The sequence below is a fragment of the Apis laboriosa genome, unplaced genomic scaffold (assembly GCF_014066325.1).
Source record: "Apis laboriosa isolate Shangri-la unplaced genomic scaffold, ASM1406632v1 scaffold49_cov149, whole genome shotgun sequence".
NCBI lineage: Eukaryota > Metazoa > Arthropoda > Insecta > Hymenoptera > Apidae > Apis > Apis laboriosa.
Window position 1 is genome coordinate 2,230,846 of NW_025223500.1, and position 13,740 is coordinate 2,244,585.

At 33.1% G+C, this 13,740-nt stretch overlaps 1 protein-coding gene across 1 annotated transcript in view; it reads right to left on the bottom strand.

Moving 5' to 3' along the window:
* Positions 1-9,750, bottom strand: part of LOC122716767 (doublesex- and mab-3-related transcription factor A2) — a 22,552-nt gene extending 12,802 nt beyond the window's left edge. The window contains exons 1-2 of the mRNA XM_043940140.1: positions 9,481-9,750; positions 7,500-7,851 (exon numbers count right to left, since the gene is read on the bottom strand). Coding sequence (XP_043796075.1) covers positions 7,500-7,851; positions 9,481-9,750 — 622 coding nt within the window. The remainder of the gene's footprint in view (positions 1-7,499; positions 7,852-9,480) is intronic.
* Positions 9,751-13,740: the final 3,990 nt, after the last annotated feature.

Sequence of the window (13,740 nt, forward strand, 5' to 3'; positions counted from 1 at the left end):
AAAAAAAAAAAAAAAAAGAGAAAATGACGCGGAGAAATCGACGGGACTCGAGGACGTAGGAAGAAAGGCAAGTATTGAGAGCGTGAGGAAAGCTGAGACAAAGAGGCCGAAGGAGATGGAGGGGAAAAGGAAGAGGAGGAAGAAGGAGAAGAAAAGAAGGAGGAGGGGAAAAAGAGGAATTGTTGGGGGGTGAAAAGGGTGAATCAGTGTTAAGGGAGAAGTGTAAGATGGTACCTTGTGGAAGAAATTGGGATGGTGGATGAAAGGGTAAGGGAGAGATTTGGAGGAAAGAAAGAGAATTGGAGGAAAAGGGATGGGATGATTTCTTTTTTTTTTTTTTAGAGGAAATTGAGGTATTTGGGGTATTTGGTGCTTTGGGGAAAGAAGGGAAAGGAGGTGAATTATAATAGCAGTTTTTAGGAAGAATTAGAAAACGGGAGGAAGAGAGGGAAAAACACGAGGAAATATATTAATTCTTCTCTGTATTTATTTGAATACTATTATAATTTAAAAAAAAGATAAAAAGATGTTAGATATATAGGCACATCTAACGAAGAAAACGAGAAAACTTGGACTTGGAAGCAATAAAGTATTAAAAATTTCAATATCAAATATTGGAACAAGAAATAAAAAGAAAAATTCCTGGAAAACCAAAAACTGGTGAGTAAACAGGTAAGAAACAAAGAGAATAGCGAGTAGAGATAACTCTATAGAAAGAATAGATTCAAAACCCCCACGAATCTGATCCACGCGGAATACGTAGGGTGTTGGAGGAAAGAAGGGAAAGTTCTTGGTATATAACTATAGATATAAGTACAGAAACCGGTGTCGACAAACGACACAGCGAGCAACAGCCCGATCAGTCATTAAATCGTCGCGATTCCCCTTTTGTTTCCACGCTGGGACGTGTGTGGGCGTCGGTTTATCCGTCCGTGTGTTTTCGTGTTGCACCGTCGAAAGGGGTGAAAACCGGCCTGGCGAGAAGTTAGAAAGGGATACCTATACACATTTAACCCCCCTTTCACCCTCGATTCGATGGCTATAGGGGTGGAAGTTAAAGAGCCTCGCGACAAACTACCGAGAGAAAAATTTCGAGAGAGAGAGAGAGAGAGAGAGAGAGAGAGAGAGAGAGAGAGAGAGAGGGAGGGAGGGACGGTGAGATATATGGGGTGGGAGACACAAAAAAAAAGAAGAAAAAAAAAAGAAAGAAAGGAATAGGGGTGGAAAGGGAGAAAACGGTGGAGAGCGATCGGGCGTAACGTTTTTAATTGTTTCGCGCCCAGCCGCCTTTTGTTTCGGCGTTTATGCCTCGTAAACGGTTGCTGAACGCCAACAGGATCACGGGGAGGGCACGCTTCGACCTCTGACTCTCTTTTTCGTCTCCTCCTCCTCATCTTCTCTCTCTCTCTCTCTCTCCCTCCCTCTCTCCCTCCCTCCTCCTCCTCCGCCTCCTTGCACGCCTTCCACCAACGCCCCCGTAACCAACCCGCTTTCCGCCATCTCGCACCTCGCCACAATCCCCCCATGCGGAAAACCGATCCCTCCCACCCCCGACCATATAACCTCATCCTGAATTCTTACGTATGTCTCGATACGCATCGAGTTCACAGTTGGGGATGCGTCGAGAGTTCATTTTTAATGCTTTATTGCTCGTTACACATTGCATTACATTTATGAGCTATGCACTTTACAAGCATATTTACATTCGTTCGTTCGTAGAGAAACTTGTATAAAAATTGTATAGAATGTTGTAGTATAAAGCATAATGAGAATCTTAATGCATGTAAGTAAGATAAGTAAATACGTATTAGTAGGGTTCGGCATTGCCATTTCTTTGATTTTTGGTTCATTCAAAGTATTTTGGATATTAATGTGAAATTCGAAGATTTTATTAAAAATATTTTTTTGGATCGATGGAAAAAATTATTAATACTTTATATTTTTATTATTATATAGTTATTAAGTTTCTATTAATTCGTGATAAAAAGATTTCTTTCTTCGTATTTAAAGATTTCTGAAATAAATAAGTTTCGAAATATTTTATTGCTTAATTAAAGAAATATTTCCTTATTATTAAATTTTTTTCTCTTTCTCGTTTTTATCTTCATCAACTCTCTACAAAAAGATAATAAGATTCTACAAAAAGATAAGGTAGTATATAAAGCTGAAGAAAAAGATATAACCTATAATTAATAATATAATAAAAATAAGAGGTAAAAAAAATAAAAAACACGTTTAAAAAATAAACGATTAAAACTTCAAATAAATTATTTTAAAAAGTAATTTTATAAAAACTAACTTTTACACACTAAATTTGAAGAAACCTGCAAGTTTCTCCTACTAGAAATCATGCTAATCGTACAATTCTTTCTTCCATTTTAATTACTATCATATTGCTATTATATGTAAAAATTTATAATAACAAATAAATGAACAATAATTGTTCCAGTAACGAACGAAATGGATAACGAACTCGCTTACATCTTTGTGATCTTTGCATCACAGGTCCTATTTTTCCATTGGAAATCGACGGCCCCTCAACAACCGGGTCTACGCTGAGAAAAAGAGGTGAGAGAGTAGTAACAAAGAAGAACCGAGCGAAGAAACGGAATCGAAGTGTTTTATATTCATTTTCAATGGTTTCCTCAAACTAAAACCACCAGTCGTTGGATCACTTTTCGCTTTTTCAATTTAAAAATGTTATTCGGAAGCCTTCGTTCAACCACCTAACCTTATTCTACGTTTTTTTCTCTCCCTCTCAACGATGAAAAAGAAGCAAGGAAGACGAAAGAGATAGGGAAAGAGAGAGAAAGAGAGGATGGAAGGGGCGATGGTTAATCAAACGTGTACTTCACCATCGAAAAGGCTTCTTCTTCCTTTTGTTACATCTGCAGAACAGTTACGCGAGCCGTGCTCTTTTTAATTAAGTCGAAAGGTATCGCTTATCGCGATCCTTTCATCGTCGACCCGCGTTTTTTCAGAGTGAAAAACCAACGTGAATCTTGAACGACGCGAAATTAAATCGTCATAAAAATATGGAAGACAAAAGTGTTTTCTAATCATAAGATTATTTTCTTAGATAAATGAATTTAATCACGATGTAGCAAAATGAAAAAAAAAATATTTTTTTTAATAATACAACAATTAAATATCATCATAAAATTAATGCAATTAGAAGTCAACCTAACCTAACTTTTTGTTTCTTTCTATTTATTTATATATATAAATATATATATATGTATACAAGTATATTTAGAAATATATAAATAAAAAATTTATATTTTGCATTGTTTTTGATGTAAACATGAAAGTTTTTTTTCTTAGATATAATTGAAATGAGACTACTTTTCATACTGCGCATCGAAATATGTTTTTCTCGAGATTAGTCGAGATATTATTTTTTGTAACAGATATTTATATCAAAAATCGTAAAGTGTGAGAAATGATGTAGGAAGGCGAGGATTTCCAAGAAAATCCATCGTGATCGAGAGCATGGATCCTGCACGGGTCACAAGCTAACATCGTGTGATGGATAGAAAGAAGGACGTTGGCAGGAATTTTGTTCAAACACACTCGGAAACGTGCTTCCACGGCGGCATTGCACGTGTACATGCATTCGTAGGACCGGCTACACCTATGCAAATAGGTAGGAATACATAGTCCGTGATTGGGCTCTTCTGTTCTGCGAAGCCGTGCTGACTCTTTGCAAACAATGTTACCAGGCACGTCGCTGGAACGTAAGTAGCCGTACCCTATACTCTCTGTGGATTTTATCTCTTTCTTGGCGACGAGTCTTCGTAATATTCGTGCCACGTTAGCGATTCCTTCCACGAGTGGACAAACTCCTTGCACATGGATCCCTCTGTACCGATTGCAAATATCATACCTCGACTCGCTGTAGATACCTATATTGTGACCCTTTCGTATCGTGTTTGTTAGAGATAGCGGATTACATACATCGAGTTTTCAACACTGGCAATTTTTTCGTCAAATATTTTAACGAATTCATTCGAAATTGATTACAAGTTGGATGTTGACACGTGCTACGTGCCACGAATAATTAGTAAGAATAATCAGTTGACTAAAGAAAATTATCTTCGAGTTACAAACAGGATACAAACGGAGTGTGTTTGTTGAGCTGTATTTTTTTTCTATAAAAAAAAAAATTAAAATAATATTAATGTATTATATTATTTCATTCTAGAATGTTATTTAATTTAAATTTAAAAAAAAAATTACGAGAGACTCTAATTATAAATAATAAATCTATGGATTTTTTTCGATCTTTGCTCACGATACTCGTACTCCAAATTTCAAAACATTATTTTTCTCAATAGAACAAATGATCGCATATTCGATCGAAAGAAGGATGACACGAAAAAAAAAACTCGAAAGAGTTTCCTCGGTGTCGCTCTCGCTCGAGACTTGACAAATCGATCGTTCAACGCGATATCACGTCTGAAACGGAGTAAGAGAATTGTTGGAAGGAGAAGCCGAAGGCGAATGTGCACGGTCGAGTGAAATAATTTCCTGGTGTCCTCTACAGGCCACGAAAGAGGAAGAACGGAAGCGAACTGGTCTTTCACAAAGTTTCTTGGACACTCGAAGAAGCTTCTACTGTGAGAAACTGGCTGGATAATGGTCCCCGGGGTTTAGACGAAGGAGAGACCAAGTGATCCTTCGGGGATAAAGGGAGTACCGCGCGCGTACACACAAAAGAGACGTTCTTCCATTCGCGTGTGTACGAGGCACAAAGCGGTATCATACGGAACGATATTCGAGGAGTCCTGTTGGAAAGACCAAATCTACGTCGTCTTCTCCTTTTCAGAGTATAATCACCGCTTGCCCGCTTTATGGACGTGTACACTTATCTCTATCTAATGTCGACTTTTGGATATGGAATAAGTATCGATTTGTGAAATATAAATATTCAGATTTATGTATATGTATGAGTATATTTTCAATTGAAAATATTAAGCCTAATTGAATTCCTTTACTAATTTAATTAAAACGTTACTGAACGAATTAAGAAATTACAAGTTATAGATTATAGATTTTTTCGAAAATTTCGTATTTTATTTACACGTTACATGTCAAATAAAATGATGATATTTGGAATTTGTTTTATTTTCTTTTAAAGTCACATTTATTGTGATCGAAATAATATATAAGTAGAAATTAACAACAGACAAGCTTATCTAACATCAAATTTCTGTTGTAAATTCAATTAAATAACAACAAATACTATCAAATTAATAAAGAAAACTTTTATATTTAATTATTATCCTATAAAAAAAATCAATTTTAAAAAAAAATCATCAATTCAAAGGTTAAAAGATAATTGTTAATCACGATCATCAATTTATTAATAATCGTAGAACACACAGTGTCGGAGAATCTGGTCTAAAATATGTACAATACCGTATCATCATCGAGACCCTCTCGAAAACCGATGAGGAAGAGAGCGAGAGTGCATGAACCCTCTCTCCTGGCAACTTCAGAATCTTCGACCTAGCAAGAATACAGGAAACCATCGAACCAACCAACAAACCAACCAGCCAACCAGTCGTGAATCCCCCAGCGGTGGTAGGCACTGGCCCGAGAAATTCAATTACGGCTAAACTTCTCGACTGAAGACGCGTCTCGTCTATACACACTACTGTAAGCACTCTGTTTCGAAGATCGAACCGGGAGGAGACATCTCTCTGTGTATTATATATTTGCGACCCTTCTCCATCTTTCATAGGGAAATGAGAAACTAATTCCTCTGTGTCGGTCACGCGAATCACTGAGATATAACTTAAGCGAAGTTTCCGTCATCATGGCTACCTTTTCAGAAAAGTCGAGAAAGGAAAAATTGGAGGGTCGAAGAAGAAAAGAAAAAGCTTGAATTTTTTGTTTCTTCTATGTAAAGATATTAGATAAGTGATTTTTAATCTTATTTTTATACAATGATTTTATCATTGTGCAATAACTAATTTCAAATTAATATAAATATATATATATATATTCATTTATTTTAGTGATTTTTATTCAAAGATGTTAGAAATAAGAGATTGAAATTATAAAAGGCTCAAATTTCTATTATTATAAATCATAAATATTTAAAATCCTGTTCGCAAATAAAATTAAATATAAAATTTATATGTAAATATTACTGTTTTAAATGTTATATATCAAACATCGCATAAACAGTTTAGATTAAATTATCTAATTTTAAAATTTATATTATGTATTTGTATGATGAAAATCATCAATAATATTAAATATAAAATATAAAATATGAAGTAAAATTAAATATAATGAAATTAAACATTTAGTGATCTTATAAAGCATCTCCTTTCTCAAAATTAGATTTTATATGAAATGAAGAAACTAATTTTACAAATATCTTGTAATCAATTATCTATCTATTCTAACGATTCCGCAAAACTGCGATACGAGCAGCAAAAATGTGACACGCGACCAAGAACAGAATGTGCGTAAGAGAGAAGAAGATAGAGCGCATGCGTTTAGTACGCTTGAGTTGCGAACGAGTGCCCATTAGGAACGTGCGTGAACATACGCGACTAAATAGGGCAAGTGGCCAGAGACCATAATGTTAAGTAAATAATGGCCAAACTTCTGGCCCCTTATTATACCACTTAAAGCTTAAGTCTCGTATATACTCGTTAATGGCAGCTTTTTCTTCCTTTTTCTACTCTCACTCTTTCTCCTTTTCTTTTTTCTTTTTTTTTTTTTTTAATTCTCTCTCCTCACACAACCCTTCGCTCCTTTCTCGAGACTTCTTTCTTTCCTCCTTGCTAGTTCATTCTCACCCTCGGTAAAGTGCACACGCGTGTGTTGTTCACCTTCCCATAAGAATTGTGAGTGCGTGTCATTCTATTCGCGCGATTTCGATGATAATCCACTTGTTTGGTTTCAATGATCCACCAGTATTATACGTATATATTATTAGATTATGTAAAAAATTCCATTCGGATAACGGATGAAAATTCATATTGATGAAATAGCAGATTCAATGCAGAATAAAATTTAAAATATATGATAAAAGAAATTGTCAACATATCAATATCATAATTTGTTATTATGTTTATATAAAACTGAAATAATTAAATTAATGAAGAAAAATCTGCTTGGCTACATTTTCGATTCTTCATTAAAATGACAAGTTGATTATTTTTTACGCAGTTAATTGGTACAAATAAAATGGCTCATTTATGATACGTAATATGATAAAAAAAGAATCATGAAATAAAAACTTTAACTATTAAAATTAAATCTTTGTAAACTCTAAAGAATAATAAATTATACTTCAATATCATAGGATCATAAATTATCCAAGGAGGAAAGGAATTAAATTTATTTAAAAAAAAAACTTTCATGAACTATGAAAATTGAAACTTAAACAAACAAAACAAATTAATCGTATTGTTGTAAAAAAAACTTTATAATTTCGGATTACAGTGCAAGCAATTCCAAAGTGAAACTTTACTTACCGGCAATTCCACCGACGATTGATTCTTGTTTCTCGATCTTGGGCTGCCGATATTCATCCTGAGGAAGTCTCTTCCGCTGCAAAAGACTGCAATCAGGTTGCTGATGCTGAAGTTGCGTTTGAATGTGCGCGGCGGCAGCCGCGGCCGCGGCTGCTGCAGCCGCTGGAATTGCTAAACCGGCAGGACTTGCTACATGGGCCGGGTGCGGGGGCGGACTGCCAGCTGGCGTAGTAGCACTCGCTGCGCCAGGCAACACGGGAGCAGTAGTGCAGCTGCCAGCATTATATTGCAGTTGCAGGCCCAATTCGCGGGCTTCACTTTCCTCCTGGGCTTGTTGCCTTCTTAACGCGACCTGAAGAACATCTCTTCGTCAATTCACAAAATGTAATTGTGCAAAGTATACGTAAGTGTATAGAAAGAAATATATGTGTGGATATGTAGAGGATAAAATAAATAGATATGTATGATAAATAGGAGTCATTTGTCTTTCTGTTTATTCAAATTATGTTATATCACTTTTATGTTAATACGCAACCTCACTTTTTCAAAATTATGAGACAAAAATCATAAAATTTTGCAATTAAAAAACAAAAAGAAAAATTAAAACAAAGAAAATTTAAAAAATTTATTAAATATTATGCTTTATTATCTTTTATCATTAATTTTCAGAAGTATATATATAAAAAATTATTTAATATCATTGGTATTAACAGTAATTAATATATGTAATTTTACTTTAATCATAAAAAAAATATTAAGTAATTTCATAAAAATGTATATCTATATAACAATATCATTGTTTATATAATAGATTAAAAAAATCTATTCATTTTATATTTTATTTCTTTTATGAAATCATGAACATTTTGATTTTATTATAGATTTAAATGATTAACAAAATTATAAAAGATTATAAAAAAAGCAAAAATATATGAAATATCATAAGTTTTATTATTTTTAATTATTTTTAATATTTTTATTTTTTTAAAATAATATTATTTTTAATAATTAATTATTTTTAATCTAATAACAAATAAATATTGAATTTAAAATCAAGAAAAAGTTAACAATTCTAATCTCAATCATGTATTATATGTAGAATATTTTGAATATATTTGTCTAGAATATTTTTCTATTTTTCTATCTCTTTTTTCAATTAATATTATGATTTTCATTTTCATTTTCTATAAATATCAAATATTTTTATACAATCATAATATAAGTATCAATATAACCTAACTTTTGAAACTACAAGGATCAATAATTAAACTCTACTGAAAATATAAACATGATGAAGCACAAATTACATTTAAAACTTATATTTTATATATAATATAATTGAAAAAAAACAAACAATTGAAATAAAACATTCAAAGATTAACAAATCAAATTAAAAATAGTATCTACTATTCCCAAAATTTAAAGCAATTATGTAAAAGATTCTGAATTTTTAAAAAATTATTATAGTAATGCATGTTCAATTTTCATATATACACGTTTCACTTTTTTATTTATATTATGTTATGTATAAAAAGTAAATGTAAAATGACAAAAGAAGTATCCCATGTTTTAAAAAACATTAAAAAAAGCTGATTGAATTAATTTATGCTTTTTTAATATATCTACTATGTCATTGAAAACAAAACTCAGCATGCTATAATGAAATATTTTTATCACAATTGTTTCATTTTATATGGAACATATATTAACATAATATCAAAGATCTAATAATATTTAAAAAAAATTGGCAAATTCTTATTAACGATATTTTATATGAAATATACTTTCTATATATAATTTCCTTAATCATAAATACAAATCATTATCTGTCAACTATATAATGATAATTTTAATCACTATGTTTTACTTAATCGATTTATATAATTTAGAGTTTTTTCAATTAAAAAAATTGTTTTAATAAGTATCGTCGAAATAATAATATTTGTGTTTAATATAAATTAATGTCGTAATGACAATTTACCTGAGCAGCCATGACCCGTTGTCTCTCCGCAATTAATGTACATTTCGCACATACGCAATCCCGCCAACGACAGTATCGTTTGTGACCCTTTAACGCGGAAACAACACCGTGATTACGGCATCTTGCACACTTCGGTGTCCTTTGATATCTCTCAGCACTAGCACGAAGAAAAAACGCGGCTGGTAACACGTGATGTTGCTGCTGTTGTTGCTGATGTTGCATTAATTGACCTACGTCGACACCAAGACCGACACCCCGCGGCAACGACATTGTTTGGATAGATAAGTAATAATAATTGAATCAACGTCTTGAATAAAAAATATAAAAGATATAAAAAAAGAACCGATCACTTTATGAATGATTGATAAAATCAACAATGTCACGGATCTGTGGGCATTGTTATCAAACTCACAGTAAAAAATACTCGATCACAGAAAATAGTCATTTTTAGCTGAGCACAAAGCCCAATATACACTAACACGTATCGATCTCATTTTAACACCGTTGCGATAAAAATTGTTCACTACCGAGTATTATTCATAACCGTAATATTTAATTACACAATTACGTTATAATGTTTATATCAATAAGTTCTGATGTTTCCAAGTTACACTGTCATATAAATATCTCAAATTTCTAACTGCATCACATTGAATTATTAATTGATAAAGGAAAGCTACAGAGTTTAACGATAGAATGTAGTCACACAGGTTCTTCTTACTTCAACCGAAGAAATCACATTTAACGCTGTTCGGTAGAAACCTTCAAACCGGCACCGTACAGTGAACGAACGAGAGAACGATAGAGAGAGATAGATATGAGGAAAAGAAAGAAGAAAGACGGAGAGAAGTGATGACGAGTACGGTGAAGAGAGAAAGCTCGACTGGTAGACATGCGCACGCGCCTACACTTCCGAAAAGTTCACCGGCAGAGAAGAGCGGCGGCACCACCGCTCGTACGGGTGTCGGGGTACGAAATGCGGAATCGCCCCGACTCCTCTCACAGCACTCTCTCTCACTCTCCGGCATTGTCAACAATTGCAGCATCCCGGGAGAGTCGATTCAGGTAGCGTGGAGAGACAGAGAAGCGACGACGATAGTGGTGTCGGCAGTAAAGAGGGAGCCGAAGGCGGACGAATAAGGAGGTGGGGGCACATAGGCGCGGAGGAGGGGAAGATAGAAATCAAGGGGGGGTTCAGAATGTCGCAAGGAGACCAGGAAGCGAGGGCATAGAAAAGAAGAGAACGAGAGAAAGAGGGAAAGATAGATAGAGATAGAAACTGAAAGTGTGGAGGAAAAATGTGGAAGAAGGTGGAAAAGTGAACGGGGAGTGGGATACCGAGAGGGAACACTGATACCGAAAAGAAACGAATGTGCACGAAAGAGACCGATACTGCGCGAAGTGGAACATGTCAGAGTGAGATAACGTGACAAAAGAAGAAAGAAGGAATGAGAATGGAAAGCGAGAAGGAATTTATTGGGGAGGGATAGGGCAGAAACTAACAGCCCCTCCACAGTTGCGCGAAATAAAACACTGTGCCACAGTGTTCCACCCCGGGGCTTCGGCCAAACGCAAAGCCGCGCTTAGGCACGGCCACGCCCGCGCACCTATCTGATTGGCCGAACATGCTGTTCCACCAAGATGTTAAGAGTATCTGGCTAGGGGTGTAAGGGGGACATACCTAACCACGTACCCACCTACCTACTCACCCTCAATAAACTATGCGTATACAAACGCACGTATCAGACGTGTGTATTTTCTATCGTACTGGAGGAGGCAAAACGGACAAACACATTACTCTTTTATTTAAAACCCGTTCCAACGTAAAACATAATACGAGCGATGCTCAGACGTTTCTCTCTATGCTCCGCCTTTTGTTTCGTCCGAACTGTTTTTAACCATACGCGCCTTCTTCGTTCCCTCTCTAAGAAAGAACATAACCTTTAGTTCTTCCTTTTTCTACTTTTCTTTCTTTTTTCCTTCTTCTTCTTTTCTTTTTTTAATTTTTTTACTTTTTTTACTTCTTTTCTTTTTTACCTTGATTTGTTCGGTCACGGTTGCTCGCGCTTCATCTGTCTCTCTCTTTTTCTTCTCTTTCCTTTTTTTATTTTTCTTTTCCAATTCATTTTTTCCTTTTTTAGATCCATCGAATCCCACACAAGCACACAGGCCACAACGTCATAGCGACGAGCCTTTCTTGAATCATATTCCACAATGAGGTTTCAATAGGGGAAGCCCTATTGTCGTTCACCAATGGCGACCGATTTTATAGTGATCTAATGTACAGATGTTATTTACCCCGCAATGAGAATGGAATAAAAGCATTCTATGTATTAAGCATTCTCTGATTTGGATCCTGTATATCTCCTGCTTACCGACCTATTGCAATCCATCTACAGACGTACAATAATACATGCTCAGGCCACGTATCGCGCACAATGGCACTATTACTCTTTTGACTTAGTCATGCGAACAAAAGTAACTATATCGCTATATTTTCGAAGAAACCGTATTTACATTTGAATAATAATTATACATACATATAACTGGTTGTGTCACATTACACGTAATCCGGTATTAAAATTTAAAAATATAAATAATAAATACGTATATTATTAGAAACTAATATCTATAGTAATTTAAGATTCCTTTTTATATTTTTTTGATCGTATATTTTGTTTCATTTTTTCTAATTCTTTTTTATTCATTTTTAATATAAATATTTTCAAAGAATATTAAAATTAAATTTTTTAAGATTGTAATCTATATTATTACAAGCTGTAGAAAATATAAGGAAAAAAATCACTGTTATATTATAAATATTTAGTCAAAAATTGAATTACTATAATTGTTATAGAATTACTATAGGCATTTTTTTTTAATTAATTAATATATAATGTCTACTTGAAAAATATGAAAATTAAAATTAATAATTATTAAAGAATTATTTAAAACTTTTACATTAATAAATAATTATTTATAGATAAATATTCTTTTATCCTATTGCATACATCTTTATTCTTTGTTCTTTTTCCTTTTCCTTTTTTTTTGTTTTTTTCTAATTTCTAACACATTGACACGCAGTACAATGTATTACAAGAAAAACAACGGCATATCGATAAATAGCTTATTTATAGAACATATTATTTTCAAGTGTACGTCATCACATCGGTCGCAGAATAGAAAATTGGTATAAAACGAAAGTAATGCGTTTGACCGTGCACACTACAGTGAATGGCACGTTTCAGGGCGGTTACGAACCGATTAATTCAACTCGTGCGTCATTAGTGAGAACGCAATGACGGTTTGAGCAACATTAAAAGCTCGCACACGAAGCGGTATTCGTCGATACCGTTGATATATGTACACCGACACGGACCATTTTTTACTCTGGCATATCAGCCACTCAAAGCGTACGTACGCGCCGATGGATAAATCAATAAACCAATAGCTATGGTAATGCACACCTGCTTTTAAAGTATCAGCCCCTCCTCGCGTTCCCGTTTACACGATCCATACAATTATAAGTTGAATTCAGGATTTTATACTTCCGCGTAATTATTACAAAATTGCACCATATAAAAATATCATAAGCATAAATTAATCAAAAAACACAAAATAAATTAAATTATAAATTAATCAAATATAATCATACTTAAATAATAATATTTAAATTCATCATACTTTATAAATTTTGAATCAGATAAATAGATAGCTATTAGAACTATAATTAATAATTAATATGATCATCTTATGTTTTTATATTAATAAAACATTCGTATATATGCATTTGCATCCAGTTTCATATCAAACGTATACGCGATTGAATTTTTTCGATATTAAAAGTAAAATTTCTAATAGTTTCTTAAAATCGTTTTATTATTAATGACGTAAATCATAGTAATGAAAAAATATTTAGATGAAAAATCTTATCTTTTAAATTATTTAAAATCTTAATAAAAATATATTAACTATAATATATAAAAATATATTACAGATTATCTAGATTAAAGAATTGACATGTTATATATTTGAAAAAAATAATCATTTTAAAAAATAATCCTTTCAATTAATGAAATATTATTTTCCTTTTTACATTTAAATATCAATAATCTCTTTTTTATTATTAATTTTATTAATTTATGACAAAATATATTTTTTTAGAAAATAAAAAAAAAAGATACGTAAATGTAAAAGGTTAATAATGTTAAGTATATATACAACTAGATAATTCATCTTTCCAATTTTATCAATTAGAAA